General features: G+C 40.3%; 1 protein-coding gene across 2 annotated transcripts; it reads right to left on the minus strand.

Moving 5' to 3' along the window:
- Positions 1–1930: 1930 nt before the first annotated feature.
- Positions 1931–21569, minus strand: LOC121615936 (solute carrier family 35 member F5-like). Of its 2 annotated transcripts, none has more exons than XM_041950474.1 (16): positions 21435–21569; positions 19616–19725; positions 17557–17698; positions 16275–16424; positions 15025–15087; positions 14687–14768; positions 13874–14064; positions 11155–11236; positions 10887–10974; positions 9973–10037; positions 9719–9823; positions 9332–9491; positions 9032–9122; positions 7264–7418; positions 5789–5889; positions 1931–3658 (listed from the first exon to the last, which is right to left on the minus strand). In XM_041950474.1, exons 3-15 carry the CDS (start codon positions 17689–17691, stop codon positions 5808–5810), a joined length of 1449 nt encoding a protein of 482 aa, XP_041806408.1. In that variant the 5' UTR covers positions 17692–17698; positions 19616–19725; positions 21435–21569; the 3' UTR covers positions 1931–3658; positions 5789–5807. The 2 variants fall into 2 exon arrangements, with proteins under 2 accessions (XP_041806408.1, XP_041806407.1); XM_041950473.1 differs by having other exon boundaries at positions 13874–14067.
- Positions 21570–22841: the final 1272 nt, after the last annotated feature.

Below are 22841 nucleotides of genomic sequence, written 5' to 3' on the forward strand. Positions count from 1 at the left end.
CGCCGCGCTCTGCGTGGCATCACACCGCCAGCCAGATGTTTGCTGTCAAAAGTGAGGAAAGTAAAATCGAGGCTGATTGCTCCGCGTGACGCCGAAGCCTCTTAATCTACGTCTCAGATGTCACTGGAATCATGCACTCATGTGTCTGTGTGTAATTGCATATATAGTTGACAATTAATTTCTTAAACCTCTGTAATGAGGTGCTCATGTGGAAGAGATTGTGCCTTTCAGATCCATGCATCATGTGCAGTATCGGGCTGCACGCCACAAATCTTTGACAGCTGTTAGATGTTAAAGGAAATGAGGCAAAAATAAAGTGATTGACAAATATGAGAAGGCCTCAACTAATGCCTGATTATTTACATTACAAAACCAGTCATGCATTGGAGCAATAAGGACGACTTTTAGCCTACATGGAGCTGGTTGTTCTGTTTCTACACTATAAAAAATGAAGGAAATTAAGGTAAAAAGTCTTCACTTGAGTCTCTTACTTGAAACTAAAAAGATTAAAAGGGATGCACTCTAGTTTGACTTGAAATGCCTCACGGAAAATATATTCTCTATTCTACAAGACCTAAAATGTGTAACAGCGGGTTTAAATTTGCGTCTAAATTTGATGACGTAGTGGTTGCAAAGCGTGCCCTGTTTGTAGGCATTCAGCGGCACGACTGGTGTTGCACCAGATCTTTTTCCACATGTAGTGTCTGAATTCACAGCCGGCGTGCAGCACTATTCACCGAGAGGAACGGAAAGCTGTCTTGACTCTTCAGCGAACCGAGAAATGTTTTCATACAACGTTATGAAAGAATATTTTGTGCATCCTTTTCAAACAGATCTCTGAATGAAATGCAGGTGCTTTTCTGCGAGACGAATGTGTGTGAATACGACTCTGCTTCTTTCAGCACAGCCTGTAATTGGATACTGTCACAAGCTCTTTTCTACATTTTTCTGTTCCTTTTTAAGTTTGATAGGTAACTATAAGGGAATATAATTTGTCTGACAATGGCAAAAAAATATTTCAGACATCACCAAATTTACTGTCACACTTTTAAGAGTTCAAATTCTTCATGTGTAAATTTATCCATTATACAGTGCCCTAAAATACAATGGAACAAAATTCACACTCAATTCACTGGGCCACGTTTTACAGATGTGAAGGCTACAGCTGTGTGATAAGATGATAATAAGTGTCCAATATTTCAATATAGTGCTGAGTAAACCATTGAGTGGCCAATATATAGGCTGTAGAGACTGAGTGAACAGAGGTGTGATTTCGGAGCCATGCTAGCAGCTCTGAGCGGCTGCGCTATGGCACAGCGGTGCTTTGAGCTACATGCTAACATCACCATGCTAGCATGCTAACATTCATCAGGTATGTTTACCCACAGATCTATTGAACAAAGTCTCTTAACACATTTACCATATTCACCATCATCGTTTAGCCTGTTAGCATGCTAATTTTTTAGCATTAAACACAAAGTACAGCTGAGGAGCAACAACAGCTTTGCAGGTATTTGGACATCATGATTAGAAATCATGTTGGCCCTTATTAAAAATCCACTGATTAAACACTGAGATATTTCACTGGATATGTGAAAGGTACTAAAGGAACACCAGTCTGCAGGATTGATCCTCTGGGGGGGGCATAAATGCCTGTGGAAAATTTCATGGCGTTCTTCAGCAAGATATTTTGGGGCTGACCGTAAACCATTCTGCTGTCACAGCTAAAAAAATGCCACTGGCATTTAGGCAACAACAGGCAGTAAAGTGCAGCTGCATCAGTCTAATCATCACTCTAGTTAGCCCACAACAGTTTGATCTGATGGTGGCGCTAACAGTCAAAGAAGAAATTCTGACCAACATGTCTCCATACAGATATACCATTTAACACAGAGATTTAAAAAGATATATTTTAATAGTGCAGTGTAAGTATGAAAACAGCAAATTAAAAGGATAATTCAAGAGCTGAGGTTGATAAAATGGAAGTTACTATTACAGTCTTCTTCCTGGCCTTCTTTTAGATCTCTTCATTAATGACACTTAAAAGACAAAGAAACTGCTCAGATATGAAAAAACAAGACAAAGAACCTGAGAAAGAAAAAAAAAGAAGAAAATCACATAAAAATCAGATACAGAAACAAGCACCACCGATAAAAGATGACAAGAAACATCTTTTCAAATCCAACCAGACAACATGGTAAAAATGACCACTGATCATCCCATCAAAGCTCTCATGCTCGCAGTTGTGACAGAGGATGTGCTGATTGGCAATAATGAACGTGGACAAGATCACATCTGTCGCTTAAAGTGCTCGATGTCTTCATCTACAGGCCGGTCACTTCCTGATGTGACAACACGAGTGGAACAACGTTGACATTTCACCTTCAGCTGTAGTGTTTGCATGACAGACACTGAAGCTGCAAAAGAAACGCTGCGTCTCATCACATGAGATCACAAACACAGTAAATCGTTTTCTCCTGAAGAAAGAAAGGAGGATCAGATACGACAGTCCAATCGGTTGCAAGCAAAAGAGAATTTGGTTGTTATGCAAACTCTTCGTCTGGCAGTAATCTTCAACAAAGATACATAAAGTAAGATCTCAGAGCAGGAATCGCTAGTGGTCATATGAATTTCACAAACATCAATACTCTGTTAATGCATCTCAATGTGTACAATATTTACACTCATCCTGAAAAGGAAACTGCTCGTACAAGCAGACGACCGTTATTGCAGCAAGGCATTTTGTAGCTTATAGCGGAAGGCTTACGATGAGTTCATATTCAAACACAAAGATTATGTCTGTCACAGTTTGTCTTCATGATCCAGCAGCCAGAGGTACAGCCGGGAACGAGTAGGCTGCTGATGGTGCTTTCTTATTCAGCTGTAGTGTGATTTCACTTATACATTAAAATTAAGACCAGTCCAAGATGGAGGAAGCAGAGATGTGGGATTGTATGAGGACAGTGTTATTATCACCTGGAGGTCTAAATGAAGTGGAAAATATCTCACATGCAGAGGTCACCCACGACGGTTCTGTCATTACTCAAGCTGCCGAGGGCGCTAACATGAACCCGTGTACTGCGCCAGATGGCACTGCAGATCCAGATGTTGAAATTAGTGACAGTGCTGCAGTACTGTATAAAATCCAAGATGTGTGTGTGTGTAAAGCAGGATCGCTCCGTCGAAGGCAGCCAAATTGAAAGTGTTTCACCTACATGTCTGACAGATCTGTGAAAACACACCGTGTCTGCTTCACACACACACTCACAAACAAGCAGCAAGGCTTCAAAAGGCCCGAAGACAAACATAATGATGTCCGTCCTAAAAAACGTCAACTCTGAACTCACTGACGTCAGATTTTTAAAAGAACCGCACAGTTTCTGTGCCTCTGTTAGTGTTATAATGTACCGTTTCATTTGGTCACATGACACTATAGTAATCACTGATAATGTCCAGCACCTTGAGCACCACAAATTTTCTTTTTACACTGAAAACATTAAAAAAAAAGTAAAAACAGAAAACAAAAATGGACTTGTAGAAACGGATTCCTCGTCTCAACACTGTAGAAAATAAATAGATTTTATTATGAGGCACTGGGGTGTTCAATGTCTCTGAAAGCTTCCAGATTGTCTGCTCAGCAAGATCCACGTTCGCCACCCTGGGAGACAGATGAAAAAAATATCATGAGAAAACAAGTGAGGCAAGAATTATGTGTACAGACATGTTTGTTTGATGCAGCAGAACCAGAGATATTCTCTCACAAGTGCTTCTTTCCTGTCAAAAGCGGACGCCTACATTACCCACAATGCAACTCCAACGGCGACAGTTTGGTGGGAGATTTGGTTTGTTGTGCTACGTAGCCTTGAACCACTAGCCTCAAGTAGAGACAAGGAGTTGGCTACAGGGGCCTGGTGAGCGCTTGTCTTCCTGCTAGCAGATTTTATCAGCCATTGCTACTTAGCATAAGCTAATGCTAACATTAAAGTTATGCATGTTGGCTCAAACATCTGTCTCCATTTTTAGTGTTTTACAGTACATTAAATGCTCCATTGTGAGACTTAAGCAGCATAATTGATGCTAAAAGCCACATAGCAAAAAGTCAACATGGAAGTAGAAATTTAACATATGCATATATATGTTATATATATATATATACGTTACATATATATACATAGTATGAAAAGTTTAAATAATTCAAAAATTGGAGAGATTTTCCTTTTGGTGCATTGTGGGGACTCGAGTCTGTAACATTTCTCAAATCCTAGCCCTGTGATTGGCCCCGTCCAGTCATCATTAAAGTCATTTATGGAGTAAAAATGCCAAAAGTTTGCCAGTTCCACCTTCTCCACTGAGAGGATTTTATGCTTTTCTCTTTTTATATTATCAGCTGAATAGCTTTGGGCTTTGAACTTGTGACGGGTGTTTTAAGCATTTTTTGACACTATAGCTAAAACCGAACTTCAAAAATAACAAAAGGTTAATAGATTAAATTGAATAATCATCATTTGCAGCCTGACTTCTACTGAAGTGGACACACAGCAGTCATATACTTGCTTCTGTATTTGCTCCTGCATTCGACAGCACACACCCAGCACACAGGTTTAAGTCTGTCCTAAATTGCACTGTTTTCATTCCCCACAAACGCCTCTATTAGAACCCACATGCTGAGTTCAAAATCTCTCTCTGCCCTGCCGGCAATTACTTCACGGGTTTGGGAGGCAGATGAGGAAAGCTTGACTAAACCTATGAATAGTGAAGAGACGGGGCGACTTCGCTGAGACGCAGATTTTGTGGATGCAGACTTTGTGGAGTGGGTGGCCGATCTCTGATCTAAAATATTTACGTGATGATCATCCCGTCCCGCTTGTCTTGTGTTCCTCTTACTCACCACCATGTCCAAGCAGGAAGGCAAGACAAACAGACAGATACTCAGCAGATGTTCAAAGAGAAACAACTGAATGACAGCAGGGAGGAGGAAGAAGAAGCCAACTATCAACTATTACAGGATTCTAGAGTTTGGGACACAAATCTACCATTATGTTACTATTAAAGCTGCATTAACTGACTTTTTTGGCCACTTGGTGGCAGCAGAACAAGATGAAATCAAAACACTGACATACTATCATCTTAAAAATTGTGTTGCAGTGAATGTGCTCCCAAAACAATCGACAAATTTAGCAGACATGACGCAACATGTTTCTGGCCACCTGACAAATGTGAGCGTAAAATTATAGCTCCGATTTGGGTCTCCACCAACTCCTGAGGAAAATATCTGGCTCTTTAGCTGTTAAATGCTCCACTACGTCCACCAGCTACTCGCTAACTTTGTCTGTCTGCTGTTTGCTGCCGGACAGGTAATGTACCGTGGGAACAAAGCTGAGCTGAGTTGCGCGACAAAAAACAAAACGAAGAGCACAAAGTTGCTGAAAAGGCTCCGTTGAGCGACGCCTTTCACTGTGTGTGGTCATTTTAGCTTTTATATCTTAAAAATTCGTTTGTGATTCACTATTATATCTACTGTGCTTTAAAAAAAATAAGCATCATTGGTTTTAATTATGTAATATCAGATATGTACTTTAGAAGTGGTCACACTGCTTGTGACTGACTTCCCGGCAGCACTGGAGCCAGCTGGAAGATCAAAATGAACTTTAAATTCTGTTGTTTTTAGCTTGGGATCGTTCATATTTCTGCCAAGGGTAAGACACAGCTGATTTATGTACACACACGCTAACATGCACACAAACCAACACACAGGTTAAAGCCAGGAGGGGTCGGGTGAATCATTTACTTTGTGTTTGACTGATGGATCACGAACAGAAGCTTCCTTCGTTGGGGGAGATGGCGTGTAGAGGAATAAGGCTCTCGCACTGCTCGCTGTCTTCTGGCAGTCTGTGGGCGGAGGGAACGGCGTGTCAATCATCATCACAGTCATCATCTTGACAACCATCATTATTATAATCATCCCTCAGCAAATGCGAACAAGCATTCGCAGAAGAATGGAGAGCACAAGTGCCGCAGAGAGGATAGTCAGTCAAGCACGTACATCTGATTACAGACTTAACTTAGCGAGGCCGTGAGCTACAAATTGATTCTATTGTCCTTGTGAGAATGTCAGAGAAGAAACGTGTGTGTCAGAGTTAAGGTCAGTTCATTTTTAACAGGCCACCCATCACAATACAACCAAACAAGTCGCGTTTAAGTTCAAATTTTAACTTTGACTTCCAACTAGGGCTGGATTGGAGAAACGGTTGTGCACACACTCGAGCGTGAAGTAACTTAGCCTGGTCCCAGATGTGTGTGTTCGTGCTGAAGAAACGTCCATTTTCCTTTAACAAACAGATCTCACGGAAGCATCATTTTCACCCATTAAGCATGTGTGTCTGTTTACACGCTTGTTGCAGTTGCGTCACAAATGCCATAGCAACCGCATCTGACGCAACTGAGGCAGCCAATGTGACCAAAACGTCGTCAGAAGGAGGAGAGACACCTGGTAGTGACGTCTGCGGTGATGATACGGTCATGTGATTAGTCCCAGAAGTTAGACTCAGTGATACCTTAGGCAAGACAACTTTATTTTTATAACCTAATAATATAATAGGGCATTAAGAAACAATGAAAATGAGACTTGGAGAGTGCACTTCATCACCTATTTTCACTCAATCATTATTTTTTTTCCATTTTTTGGTTCTAATTTTGGATAAAATTCCCCACACATGTGGCTCTTGTCACTGATAAACACCAGCTGCCGGCCTGACGAGGTTGGACGCACAGTTAGATGAGTCACCACGAATATATTTGAGATGATTTTAAAGAAAGGAAACACTTGAGCTTTACTGTGGCCTCATTGTGAAATCACCCCAATGTCCTCTGGCTTCGTCACATCTCTGTTGCGAGTAGAAGCAGAGCGCCTTCAAGCAGTCTGTTCCTCTGCAACACTTCTAATCATGTTGTGAGTTGTTTTGCTGATATTTTCTGCATATTGAACACATCTCTCTCCACAAACTACACATCTTAAAAAGTAGTCCCTGCTCGTGTAACCTTGCCAACAAGAGTAAGTGTTGCACTTTTCTCTCGGATGGATAACAGACTCTGGCTCAAACAAGTGTGAAGTCTCTGCAAATGGTTTTTCAAATACTGAAACCAACGGCTGCTGGAAAGGAAAGAAATCAATCTGGAAACTCTGCGCTCGGAAAGTGACGAATGAAATACGCTTAATGCAATCGTGTCACCTTCGATCTCCCTGCAGACTCAAGCTGTGTGTACCTGTGAATGCGCTGTTTCCTGCAAATGAAGACGTATACTCTCCTCAGCCCCACCAGGACGGGGTCCCAGTTGTTGTAGTGGCACAAGAGCGTGGCGATGAAGAAGGAGAGGAAGACGGGGACCGCCCCGGCAAAGAACAGCCACGAGAATCGTACCTATCCAAACACACATGAGGAGGAAAGTGACTGGTTACAGCTACTGTTGGCTGATTTCAGGACATTGTGCTCAGATTTAATTCCTTCAACCCCAAACTTGATACATATTTCATTTACTAAAGGCAGAATGAGGAGGATTTTCTTTCAAAACGATACAGGCTCATCCAAAAATATTTATTTAGACCTCCCTCTCTGCCTGGATTTTCTTGTGTTCGGGATGTTTCTGGGCATTAACCTTTCGGCAGTGGGTGTGTAGTAGAGGTAAGATCGGGCCCAAAAAAATCCAGGCCGACCCGACCCAGGCCGGCGAGTATTAAAGCCCGACCCAGCCCGAGCCCGACAAATTAACGTGATTTGCAGGCCCGAGCCCGAAGCAAACCCGAAATTTCATATTTTATTTGTGAGGACTCGGGAGAAGGAGGGGTGATTTATGATAACAAATTAAAGCCTGTCTTTTGTAACGAAATCTAAGTTAAACAAGACTGTATAAACATTCACATCTTTTATATTTCTGTGTCTGCAGAGGTTACATTAACCGACAATTTTCCATCATTGACGGATTTTTTTAAGAGTCGACGGGAAAAGTGAAAATTGGGCCGTAAACCACAGCAGCAGTACGTCCTTAAGAATTTAGCGCGGCACTTTAAGAGAGAGAGAGGCAGAGAGACAAAGAAGAACAATGACGGATGGATAATAGACAGAGACGCAAGTTTTATCAGTGCAAGTTTCTGAAGCATTTTCAACAATCAGTTTGAAGCTTTTCCACACCTCACTCTTACCGGTGCATGTTTATCCTTCACTTCTTGCTGCTCCGTATCGGGGATACCAGCAGGTCAGATGCGGACTTGCGGAGGGGAAGAATTTTAAGAGGAGGACGTTCACGTGCGCAGAGCATGCTCTGGCTCTGCGGCTCCTGTTTAGCCTTCTCTGTTTTATGCAAATGATTTATTTTATAACAAGTATTCCGTAGTTTAGTATCGTTTTAGTATACGTTTTTATAAACATATATTTATTTAAAAAAAAAAAAAAGAGTCAGCGAGAGAGAAGCCCGACCCGACCCGACCCGAACGTAATGATTGACATTTTAGGCCCGACCCGGCCCGAAATTCGGCTCGGGCTTGGGCTTAAGATCTTACCTCTAGTGTGTAGATGGAGGGCAGGAACCTATAAAAGTGTAGCAACGATTGAATATTTTGTTTCCAAACCGAATCCTCATTCTGCCTTTAATATTTCAAAATGTTAAAAAACTAGAAGCTGACATTAACCAGACTTTTCATTGTGCAGTCAGATCTACTCTCTCCAAACCACCAAACAAACATCATCTAATACAGCCATGTCCAAACTATTCCATGAAGGGCCGTGTGGCTGCAGGTTTTCGTTCCAACCAAGGAGGAGCACACCAGGCTGGACTCATTTAATCAGCTGATCTCACTTTTCGGCTGATAACTAAGGGATCCCTTGATGTTGATTGGTTGGCCTGGTGTGCTCCTCATTGGTTTGAACGAAAACCTGCAGCCACACGGCCCTTTATGGAATAGTTTGGACATGCCTGATCTAATATCTTCTTTCAAACTCTGGCTCTGATTGTTAAGTACCTGCGGAGGAAAACTTACCTTCTGCATGCAAATATCTGCCATAATAGAGAGCGGGATGGTGAGGCTCAACGCTAGAGTCCCTATTAGAGATGATGTGAGGAAACAGCCCCTGTGGAGAGTCACAGCATTAAAACATTCCTGAAATACTGTCTATTACACAAGCTGCAGATCTATTAGATTCAAGTGGTAGTAGTTCAATTTAACATCACAGAGGAAACTACTCGGCTAAGAGTATGAACAAGTCCTTATACAAAATGTAAACTGTGATGACTTGGTGCATGAATTGTGACCCGAATAAATTAAGGGTCAGGTGCTCACCAGAGCCAGAGGAACTCCGAGAGAACAGTTCCAATGAGGCCGTTAATGAGGATGTATGTCCACACCAGCTGGCTGGGAAGCTCAAAGGCCTCGAAGCCCGTGTAGTGGAGCAGGAGGAAGCCAGGCCACAGCAGCAGCAGGTTGAACAGACCCACAAACCCTGAGAGACACACAGAAGCTCCAGCTCAGACGTCTCTAAAGCCGCCTTCTGTCAGCCGCAGCGGTGACAACTTCACGGAATAAAAACTGCTGTACTGTGCAGGTGCCGGGACGTTTTCGTACATAGACGGGCTGCAAACATGGCTAAGAATACTGTTGGTGACTGAAATAACTGTGACAACTGGTGCATATTTAAAAAAGAGACATATAAACTGAGCATTTGCTCACCGAAGAACATGGGAATGTCAAGCTTATCCTCTCGATCCACTCTCCTCTTGATCATCACAATGTAGACGGCGTACAGCATCGCCCCCGCCAGCGACCACAGAGAACCTTCATGAAAATTTAAAAAGTCAATTATATTCGGAATGAGGGTTTCAAACTGTATTAATTCAACACCATTAGACGGGAGAGTAAAGTACAATTTCACGGCACAACAGCGATGTGAACGAGTGACAGGTACTCGCTGTCTCCATGGTTACCTATGGCGCCTTTCTCATCGGGGTTGTCCATGCTGGAGAAACTCACGAGGGCAACGCCTCCCATGCTAAACAAGAGAGACATCACATGAACTGGGTAGCGGAATCCATTTCAACACTAAGACTTAATAAAGAGATTTAAATCATTGCGGAGAGGCCGATGATGTTTATACATTCCAGTATCTCACACCGTGGTTTATACTGGTAGTGTGTCCTTTACTGTATATGTTTTATCTATTATTATCATTATTATGATTGTTCTTACCTTATTGTTTTATTCCATTTTCATTCCTATTACTTTCATTGTCTCAGTACAGTCCTGAAATGTTTTAATCCTGGTTCCACCAATTAAAGCACTTTGTCATTCTGTGTTGAAAACTGCTGCACAAATAAAGCTTATCATTATTATCATATTTATGTAGCAGTATAAGGGTGTGAGGTCAGGCGGGTAGATTGGTGTGTGGGGCCTGTTTCAAATGAGAGACCAGAGTTTTCTGTCATAAACTTCTCATTTCTTTTCATTGTACAACCCTGTGCTGTAAAATGACAGTAAAGGAACCCTGATACCTTGAAACCACAGAGCACAAACACAGGAGCTGATCTGTGTTTACACGGTTTGGCTACTTATCACATCATACACTTCATGAGGAAATGCCAATGTTTGGGTCACACTCTGATCAGTATAATGAGTCTAAACACACAGTCAGAGTACTCAACTTCAATTTCAACTACTGACAGCTTCCCAAAGTGGATGGAGGCACTTTAGAGAATAGAGACATAAAGCAGGAGACACATGAGGCTGACACAAATAACGTGGAACAATTCTGAAAAAGTCAGAATTCTGTGTAAAACATAAAGAAAACAACAACAACACGTCCTGCTCAACTCAGCTGCCAACACTCTCCCTCAGCTCTTACCTCAGAGCCACAGCTAACAGTTTGGACAAGGTGAAACGGTCGCTGCTGTTGCTGGGAAATATGGCTGCCAAGATGAGCGTAAACAGGCCTGAAGAGGGAGAAGAGTCCAGTCAAAACAGTGGATACACTTCTCTTCGGGTTAGATAAACATATGACGGCTAACACTTCCTAACGAAGACACACTTTTTCCTTTAAACCAGCTTGGGTGCGACAGTCTCGCCTTTATATTTTCCGCGTTGTTTTCATAGAGACAGAAAGAGAGAGTCACCTGAGGTGGATGACAGAATGTTGACAATGGCGACCTGCGTGTCGGACAGAGCTTCCTGATAGGACAAGTTAGCCAGGAACCACTGGAAGAGAAACAGAGGCAGAGCGGACAGAATGACAAACAGCTTACGGAACAACAGCCCTGTGGTAAATAACATCTAAGTTACCCTGTAGAGGCTCGTTTGGCAGGCGGGAAGTTGTAACTCAGCTTTGTATGGCTTGAGGATGTGTGGAATGATCTTCTATAGCTCTGAGCTTGTAACTGCATCTTCTAACATCTCCATTACGATTGTTGTATTTCATCTATATCCTTTTTGCTGCTTCCTGTTGCTCTGAATGGCTCCTGCACTGACTTGTAAAATGCTTATTTTGTCGCCGCTGCTGCCTTTATGGAGCCTGTCTGTAAATTGTAGGCATCATCTCATTAGTTTCAACTTACACATTTACAGAAAAGCTGATTATTGTGTGTCATCCTTGTCAGTAAATCAATTTAAATTCAATCGTTGAGGGGTTATTTGTTGTGTGATTAACACAGCGTCCCATAGAGTGACTCTCAGTCTTAACTTACAGAGTCAGGAGGGTGTGGATCTAAGGGGGAACTGTGGGTTGAACCCGGATGCAGACACTTCAAAAGAACTGATTTATTAAACACAAACAAAAACCAAAACTCAGGGAACTATGATTTAAGACACTCTAGGGTAAAAGGGTTCACACACAGAGAACGAAGACAACGCCAGGGAACATGGAATAACACAAACACGCAACACACGGAGCTAAAGACAAGACTAAGAACTACTATCAATGTATAAAATAAAGAACAGAAAACGCTCCCGAAGGAGGAAGAAACAAACGGCTAACAAAGACTTTAAGAAGTTAAAACAACAGAAACAAAAATCACTCCTAAGAAATAAAAACAAAACCAAAGAACAATCTAACTAAGAACTGTAAAAACGGCTATAACGAGCGATAACAAAACAACAAAACTAGACTATAGAAATAACCACAAAACAAACACTCACCGGGAACAAGGCACGGACATGAACACAGACAAACCAAGAGAAAAACACAGACATGAACAGAGACACGGACAAAGATGATGCAACGACACACTCACTATGGTGCTATGGCTGTGGCTGTGGCTGTGGCTGTGGCTATGACTATGGCTATGACTATGGCAAGGGATTCTCAAATCAGTAAGGGAAACACAGACAGCAAGGTGACGCAGACAACAACCCGACAAAGGCTGGGGGGGGAGACACGGACTTATATACACAGGGCAGGAACACTAATGACACACAGGTGAAACACTTCAGACAATCACAAGGGCGGGAAAACACAGGAAGTAAAGTAAACAAAGAAACATAACATAAACCTTCAAAATAAAACAGGATGTGACAAAAACCAGACAAAGACAACACACCAGGGGGAAACAAAAAGCCGGCGTGCACAGCACCGGTCGGGGTCGTCTCTACACTATCATCATCTACTGACTATTATAAGGTGGACAAAATAACAGGAACATTTTACAAATCAATTACAGGACAAAGTCTTTAAAATTATAATGTCACACTTCTCTGGCACAGTAGCATAAATAAACTTTACACAGTATTTCTTTCTGGCTTGCTTTGATGCCCATCGCCGCCGTAGAATTGAAGTTAATCCATCAAAATTACAAGATGTTAACAATATCAAAAATCATAGCAGGAAAAGGTAATTTTCACGTGCAATTACTTGAGTATTGTGGCAAGGTAATAACCATTTTTGTATAATTTTCAAACCTTAAGAGTACAATAATTCTTTTAGCTTTTGAAGAGCTGAAGTGATCACATGCAGGCCTACGTCACACACTCCACTTTAATATTTCCCAGACGTTCTTCATCGTGCTCGGGGAGGATGAGTCACAAATTAAAAGCAGTTCATCACTTGAAAGGTGTTTAATGATCTGCAGTTGTGCCACTCATAAACCATCACTTTCTCCTCACTTCATCATTCATCATTCATGTGTGTTAAAAGGTGCCACCTGGCTAGCGAATAACACCAGTAGAATCAAGAGTGTGTGTTATTAATTATGCTCTTTAAGAGGCTCTTAGCTTTGTTTTTGGTCTGTCTGCTCCTGAGGGGAATATCTGGCTCTACAGCAGCGCTATGTTCACCACTTGGTCTCTGTGTTTGTCTTCTGTCAGGTGCTGAGCAGTGGCTTTGGTTTTGAGTGTGAACCATCATTAAAGCTGCAGTCAGACAGAAGCTGCAGAGTCAGGTGATGATTCTCTGCAGGTCCCCCGTCACACTGTCATGTTTTCATATTGTCATTTGATGCACCGTTATTATAAGGGTAAACACAGTGCATTTTGGTAGAAACGTCAAAAGTAGGGTTGCAGCAAATGTCTTTTTCTTCATTTGAAGCTTTAATAATAATTTCCTTAGAAAAGCCTGGGAAATGCCTTTTTTACGCCGATGATACTGAAACTGTAAAAGCATTTTCTCTCCAAAACAAGTTAGTAAAACACCCTTCATGGGTTTACGGAGCAAACAAGATTGTGTTTACCAAAAATTATTTTAAATTTCGCAATGACATCTCAGACTTCCTTAAGCCTGTCTTTTAGGCTCTTGTTCTACTTCCCTCTTGAACTAAACCGAACAGTTATCATATCTCATGCATTATGCGGGAACATCTTGTCCATGCAGGGATGTAGCTGACACTCCTGCTGACTTTTACTCACCACAAAGCAGAAGAAGAAGCTGATTTTGGCCACATCAGTGATTGTTAGCTTGCCCACCGTGCGCAGCATGGCCTCGTGGTCCTTGGCGGCTGGGTAGGACATGCGGGACAGTTTGGCCTCCAGGGCTTGAGTGGAAGGCAGCTGACGCACCTCCATGATATTACTGAAACGCACCCGCTGCTTTTTGGAAGCTGCTGGTGGTAGAAATGGAGAGAGGGGAGTGAACTGACGGAGGCGAAAATGATTCAGTTTTGAGACTCCATTTGTATTTGCAGCAAGACCATCATTTTTATTAACCAAAGTATCAGCCTTATCAGGTGCCAGTGCATGATGACGTCATTTTAAACACAGGTGGTGGAAATATGAATGCATGACAATACAAAAACAACAGAAGACCCCAAATAAACTGCCTCAGAGGCTTAATCTAGGGCAGTGGAGCTAAACTGCCTTTCAGACAGCTCGAGAAACTGAGGTCACTGCAGCTTTCCTGAACTACGAAGTACAGGAACACCAAATTTTTCCATTGCTCTGCAAAATACAGCGGAGACAAAGGAGAGCAAACCCTTTTGTTCATAATTTTGGTTTTATTATGATGGTATGTGAAAGAAGAGACAAGAGAAAACAAAGATTGTATTGCTTTCCCATTGGCTCTAATCGATGATGTTTTCACAGCTCACCACTGCCCTCCGTTGTTGACCATGAGGTTGTCAATCAAGTATCAGTGAAAACCTCGAGCCCTCAAATTCCTGGGGCCTTCGTGAATTCAAAGGTGCACAGGTTATTTTCTAAAACAAGCATCAGCTCTGTACTCACAAGATTCACAGTCTCCGATTAGGCAATTTGAAGGCTCAGCAGGGACATCCTGGAACTTCACTGGAACATACAGTGGCTCACTCTGCACGGAGTGAAGGCAAAGTCAGACATTTATAGCTGTGAAAGTGAAGAGTTGTTACAGTTGGTAAAAAAAAAAAACCCTGAATAATTTTGTAGTGTATTTCTGACAGTCTCAGTCTAAGATTTGTCCGCGTTGACACAATGGGATCAATCCACTGACAACACTAACACATGGTAAAAACTTCAAAACCTGCTGGAACATACGAGTTAGTTACTTGCAGCCAAGTCAACATTTTCTCAGCACTTTAACTACGTACCAAACAGTTGTTCACAGTGGTGTCAGTGGTGCAGGGTGCAAAGTAGGCCTCAGCATCAGCAAACTGCAGAAACAAGCAACTCCAACCATCAGGTTACAGAATTGATTTTGATATACAGTGATATATTGATTTTCTGATTTGGTCTTTGTGCTGCAGTGACTGGATTTCCCCAAGAGCCAGTCACAGTTTTATCTCATCTCAAAAGCTCAACACGGCCAAATTTGACAATATACATTCAAACAAATGCTGGAGGAACTGTGGCCCACATACTGGCAGTCAGATTCACATGTTTTGGCTGCGTCCGAAACTGGAAAGTTTCTGGAAAGAAGTGTTTAGAACACTTAATGTAGTGTGTGGGGTAAATATTGTAAGGGACCCAATGGTGGCTTTACTGGGTCTATTACCAAAAGGCATCAATGGAAGAGCCAAAACATATCTTGTACAAATACTATTAGCAACAGCGATTAAATGCATCACAGTAAAGTGGCTGAAGCCTGACCCTCCGACATACAGTATGTGGACTGGAGAAATAATGAAGTATACCAAATGGAACAAATAACATACTCCCTGAGACTTCAAAAAGATATATTCACTAGAAGGTGGAGCCCTGCAATGGGTATACTGTTATAGTGAGGAACCCATTTGATCTATATTATTGATCTGATATCTATATATCATTTTTTTTAATTCTGTTTTTATTTTATTGTATTTTGTCTATCCCATTCTGTTGTATTTCATTTATTATTTTTTCTTTCTGTCACTATAGCTCTGCCCTCATTTTTATTTCCGAATTGTTATCATGCCCCTATAAGCACTAAGTTGTAAAATTTAGAGGGAAAAAAAGGGAAAAAATAGCAGATATGATGAATGTGATTTTGTATATGTGTTCTGAATGCAACTGAAATAAAAACTAAGTTAAAAAAAAAAAAAAGCTCAACACAGCATTTAAAACTAATAAATGTGCATGGCTAACTGAGCTTAGACTCTGTGTAATGGGGCAATATTTTAGGCGATCAAAAGACATTAAAATCGGTCATAATAGAGGATTTCCATGACGTTTTTGGACGACTTTCTGCTTCTGATGCAGATGTAGCGCAGAGAAAAGACGTCAATAAACCTGACAGAAGGCCTGGGTTGTGATTCTATATCACTGAGGCCGTGAAACATCAGAAATGTTTGGAGAAAACATAACGTTTAAAACATTTAAACACACTGCCCCCATGTGGTGAGAGTGTGGTTTAGCTACTTACAAACGCAGAGTGCCGGCGCTTCAGAGTGCCAGTGCACTGCTGCCTCCAGGGCCGCCACAGCAGGAAACCCAGCAAATACAGGACAAACATGGAGGTCTTGGCGAACGTGCTGAAGAAGGGTTTGTTGTACTCCTGTCGCTTGAAAATGTACTGTGGGAAGAATCAACAGGAGGAAGTTGTAACAGCTTGTTTTGGTTAACTAAAATGTGCTGCGGGCTTGAAAGTCCAGACTTTCATACCGGGTTTGTTTTCACAGGTCTGTGCTCTCAACTCAAACATGTTTCCCCTCAGTTTTGCCTTTCAGTCAGTCGTGTTTATTTTCTTTTGCTCGTCAAGTTGAATACAGTTTAAAGACCAAATGAAGACACTAACAAATTATATTGACTCAGTATAATGTGCCAGAAGGATTCTGTAATTTTTACTCCAGTTCACATATCTGATGGCTGCAGCTGCTGTTTGTATCTGTGTGTAGTTATTCCTTTATCCTTTCTGAAACACATTTTGGACTATAACAGGCTGCATGGTCGCTGCTTTCCTACAAATTGGGAACATTTAGGATGTTTGTGTTTGTCCAGCAGTACATAGAGTGACAAGAGGACCTAAAATGTTCAATACTCATTGACTCATCACACATTAACAGATCAATAATTTTCAAAGATCCCTCTCACATGTATTAAAGTATACATAACAACGTGTAATGTGTGTCTGTGCACCGGATGCTTCAGGTTTCCACATCACACTCGTTAATGCAGAATACTGAACCAGGACTGGCTTCTTGTGATGTCACTAATCATGCCCTAACCCTGACGAAGGTGAAAACAGCCCTCTATCATTCTGCACAGTGAAGCTCAAACATTCAACTGGAGGAACAAGAAGAAAAACACATTTTTAAAAGGAGGGGGGACTTTAATTTTCTCAAAACAGATCGGCTGTGACTTGATATTAGTATTAGAGTGTGACGTTTGCTGCAGTGAAAATTTGGATATAGATTTTTGGAGTTTCACATTTAATGGAGTTGTGGTACAAATATTTACTAGTTAAGGATTTATGTACTTTATCTAGCATTTGTGGGGAGGCAGAGAGGCAAAGTTAAGTGATAAACGGCTTCTCAAAATGGAAAAACACAAACAAATATACATCATGTTCACACCTGCTGATCCCAGAACATTTCAATGCTCTCTGGTAACCGAGCACACTGGCGCCTGCCCTTCTCATTTCATTGCAGTTCTGTCATCTCATGCTGCAGGTGAGAAAAACTGAATGAATGTGACAGAGTCCTTACTGAGGTTAGCTCGGAGGAGGCTACCCAGATGACATCCACCAGCAGGAGTATCACCACACCCAGGGCCATGCGCCTCCGCTGGGCTGCAGAGCTACCCTGAGAGCTCATCCGGTTCATGATGTAAACCCACTCCATCAGCCCACTGACGAGAGATGGATGAACAAGAACATGTCGAAGACAGAAGAGGTTCAGAAAGAGCAGATATTTACAAAAATCAATAAAGCTGATGAGGTCAAACATTAAATATATTGTATTTGTACAATCAGCAAATTATCACAAGCTATTGTATTTTACACTGTGTCCTAACTTTTTTTGGAATCAGGGTTGTATGAAAATGCCATACCGCAAACAGACTTATAGATACTATCAAGACAGTATTAGCCAGAAAGCTCTGTGTCAAAATGCAGAAATCATACAAATATTAAGTATAACTTCGATATGTAACGCTGCTGAAATTTAAGTACGGCAGCACATTTAAAATGCAATTAGAGGTAAAGCAGTAAGTCGAATCAGTCATTGAGAGAAAATGAACAGTCAACTATTTTGATCATTATCAAGCACAGATAAACATTTGTGTCCGCTTCTAAAATGTGAGGATAACAAGATTCTTCAGGACACCCTTAAAAACTTTTGTCTCCAAAACCAATACCAGCAATAAATGCTGGAGGAACTGTGGTATGGTTGGTGACCACACTCATATATTTTGGGACTGCCCAAAAATACAGACATTTTGGAAAAACATCAAAGAAGAACTGCAGAAGATTTTGGAAATGGACTTCCCCCTGGACCCACTTATATTTTTATTAGATGTATTTCCTAACCACCTATTTACTATCGAACAATGTTACATAATGCATATTTTGTTGATGATTGCAAGAAAAATTATTACTGTCAATTGGATGAAAGCAAGCCCTCCCATGACTTCACATGGTTACAAAAAGTAAGGCATGTCTCCATGATGGAGTCTATGACTGCTCAGTTACAGTTAAAAATGCCTGGGCACCAGTCATTGACTATCTTGGTTAGGACACCCATACCAATATTTTGTTTTTTGTCATTTTTTTTTTTTTGTACCATTTTTGTAATACTGTAGATATGTATTGAAATAACTAAATGTGTGCTCTTCTTGTATTGTTATTTTTATATGACAAATGAAGCCCAATCTCAAGATGAATTTTGTTTTCAGTATGTTAATTGCCTGTTTTTTGCATTAAGGCAATAAAGTTCAAAAAAAAAAAAATAAAATGTGAGGATGTTCAGCTTTTCTTTATGCTTTGGACTGTCAGTTGGACAGAAAAGGCAACTTGAGCTCTGATAAACTGTAATGGGCAATTTTTCGCTATTTTCCACACAACAGTCTACAGTAGCTCAAATTAATCAATTACTCAAATAAAATAACTGTAGAGGCCAGCTCTTTGTGGCCGCTATAGCCGCGGTAATTTATTGTTATTATTGTATTGTCACATCGGAGTGGGCGGGTCACGTGGTGGTGGTACGTCAGCATCAGAGGTGGTATAGTCAGCTGTTCACCTGCTATTGGGTTTTTTGAACTGAGAGGGGGTGAACGGGAAGTGCTACTTTTTGCTGACCGTTTGATTTTGCCATTGATAGAATTCCTGCTTTCTGATGTAAGTGCTGTGCTAATCACTAATAAATGCACGAAACAGTATACTTTTGGAGCAGGTTATTCATTCAACAACAACTTCAGCCAGCGCGTCGGGCATGGTATGTTATTTCCCTAATTCAGCCTCTCGGCGGCTACGTGGATCAGGACAGTCGCCTATAATAACCAACACATTAATCAATTAAGAAATTAATCATTAGCTGCAGCACTATTTGAAATAACATCTGCAAGGTCTCTCTAATCATGCAGAACTGCAACAGTGAACACAACAACCATAACCAGCCCAAATCTCATCAAGAATGAACTTTGTCTTTACGTGAAGCTCCTCAAGGCCACACATGAAGCGAGTGACAGGTAACATACAGAACAGCACATCAGAGGCAGAGTATGACTACGATACCCTGGCAGAGCTGAGAGTAACTCTGTAATACACACCTGTTTGCCAGCAAAATGTACACTGTGAAATGTTGCTCCCAGGTGGTGGCTCAGATTCACTGTGTAACCGTGAGTCAAGAGCAACCAGAGGACTCACAGTTAACAAAAACCTGCCACAAAGACAAAGACAACGCAGTTATATTACTCTGCACTCTCTATTTATTAAAACCAACAACTGAGACTATAATATTACAGCCAGTGATGGAATGTAACCAAGCAAATTTACTCAGTTACTGTACTTGAGTATTTCCATCTTCTGGAACTTTACTTTACTTTTACTCTATCCCATTTCAGAGGCAAATATCATACTTTTTTTCTCCACTACATCTGTCTGACAGCTTTTACTTTCATTTCAGATTCCAATTTTTCAACCATGTGTCTTCAAATGTGTTAATTTGAATTTTTCTCAGGAACTGAGGAATGAACACATTTCACGGTGTATATTTTATTCTGCTTGTATATTTTATTCTGTTGCACATTTCACTTTCATATTTTATTGTTTATTGTTTAGTATATTTTATTGTCTTAGTATATTTTCATTCTGTTATATTTTTAATTGCTTTACGAATATTTTTTTTGCATGTTGGTTTATTTTATTTTATTGTAGTTATCTTAATTTTATTCTTTCTAGTCTACTTATCTTTCTTACTATCTGTTCCTAACATGGGGGTTGCAATGAAAATTTCATTGACATGCTCAATGACAATAAAGACTCTTGAATCTTGAATCTTGAAGTGCTCATTTACGGGTTGAGAAAATTCTCCTTCTCCAGCTAAATTAATTATTTTAAAAGCTTCTTGGATTAGCTGGAAAATGCATCATCACACAGCTGAGACAGGCGGAGCTCGTGAAACTTTTCAGAGATACGTGGTTCTCACAGGACAGCCACACCACAAACACATGATGATCTTGTAGAATATCTCAATTAAACTATTCAACAATTTCTAAAGTAGTTATAATTGGCACAACTTTAAACATGTACAGCAATAAAATGCAGCATAAACATTAATGCAGCAGTAATACTCATCAACAAACATCAGATATAGTAGAAAAACACTGACAGGGAACAATTTACTGCACAGTGAGTACTGTTACTTTTGATACTGTAAGCACATTTTGCGAATAACACTTTACATACTTTTACCTGAGTTAGATTTTAAATGCAGGACTTTAAGTTGTATAGGAGTATTTACACAGTGTGGTATTATTAGTTTTACTTCAGTAAAGGATCTGAATACTTCATCTACCTCTGGTCACAACAAACACTAGCGGTAGTAAGTCAGTAGTTTCCTGACTGTTAAATAAGAGTATAGAAGTAAGCTAAGTGCCATCTGGCTAAATGTCAGCTGTGGGTGGTGTTCATAGTAAACAACTTATGGTAAAATAGAGCTATAACGTTACTGTACATAGCTACAAATTGTAAGTTAGCTTGGTTAGGCTATTTTTCATTTGTAAACGATAGGCTAACTACCGTTAATTGTATTATGTGAAGTTATCGTGGTCATTTGAACCGCATCTGCGACCACAGAAAGCTAGCAAAACAGCTTGCAAGCTAGCTATTTTACTCGCTATTAAATTGTTCCAGACTGGAGATGAACAAATAATACTATATGTTATGATTCATTGTAATGTTAAGGCAAGTTCATTGACAGGAGCAGGCTCTGCTGCAGCCAATGTGTGTGGCTAACGCTAGCAAATAACAACGCTACGTTTACCTGTTTATCAATATCAGATAATGTTAACTTACGTTGACAAGCTAAGCGCTACCAGCTTGGTTGATTAAGTGATCAAATGCTCAATTAAAGTTGTCTTTTTTTACCTGAATGTGAGGATAGGTCATTTAGTTCGCGCCATTATTGATTTGTCGTTTCTTATGCTGCTGAAATATCGACTAAATCACAGTTTTTTACGATAAACCTACTGACAGCCCAATGGTTGTAAACATTAGCACACCCTGCCCTCTTCAAAATCAGGTGACATCACTTATGTACGGCAGAGAATTCTGGGATATGTAGTCTAAAAGCAAATTTCCTCAACACAGAATTCAGACTAAGAGGTCATATTCATTCACTCTGTCTATTTAGACACTTAGAGCTGAATATATATTTACACCACAGCTAGATATATAACAGTATGTTCTTATATAGTCTTATATAGCTGATAGAGATTTAAACGTAAGCATTGTGTGAGTTTGCATTTTGAAAAACACCTAACACATTTTCCAAATGCATTTAAATGCAAATTTAACTCACTCAGATTTCATACGAAAAATAACTGAGCATACGAAATAATAGATAATAGTGGATAGTGCAAAAAATAACTAACCATAGAGAATAATAAATGATAACAGATCATACAAAAAGAATTCAACATACAAAAAGCATCTTGCAATTATCCACTGAATCTACTTTCAGTAGAGAAATATTCCATTTTTAAACACACTGCATGTTACATGTCACTGGGAACAACACTGAGTCGTGTGCATGTTGTGTGGTCTTTTGAATATCTGAGTCCTCTTAGCCTGCTGTATGCTTTGAAATAGAACCTTCTTATTCAGTCTCAAATTCTTTGTGCATTTCACTCCTGAGATGTCATTTTCAACATGCATGCAATGAATAAAATCCTGGAAGTTCACTCTCATTGTCTTTTAATTTCATCCTTGGAGTGCAGAAGAACAAATTACCATTTTGCTGAAGTGAAAAATGTCACTTTTAACTGCATTCAGGTAGTGAGCTACACTGCCTTATTGATGAGAGAGGATTATTCTGTATTATTCATTATATCGGATTGTTGACCGGGATCATAAATTATTTGTGGCAGAAGGGGTCCATCTCCTGGCAGGAGGGACTTAAAACATGTACTGTATACAGTATATTGTTTTTTGAAAAACAATATATCCTGTTAAACCTTTCTGAAACATGCAGAATATAGTTCCTTACAATACTTTTGTTCAGTCCAAATCACAGCTAAAAATGTTTTTTTTATTCCTTATATTCTCTGGGTGTAAACAGGTATTGAAACCTTATTGAAAGACAAATGCAGCCCATATTAATGAAAGAGTTTTTATAATTAAAAATGCCCATTTCTGAATAAACAGGATGTAGTTTTGTGTTTAAAGTTAGTGTCTTTTGTGATGCGATACTGTGGTGCTGATCATGCAAAGGCACCCAAACAAAACACATAATTTGATTCCATTTATGCATATAACACTCTTAAAGAAAGATTT

The sequence above is a fragment of the Chelmon rostratus genome, chromosome 13, assembly GCF_017976325.1.
Source record: "Chelmon rostratus isolate fCheRos1 chromosome 13, fCheRos1.pri, whole genome shotgun sequence".
Lineage (NCBI taxonomy): Eukaryota > Metazoa > Chordata > Actinopteri > Chaetodontiformes > Chaetodontidae > Chelmon > Chelmon rostratus.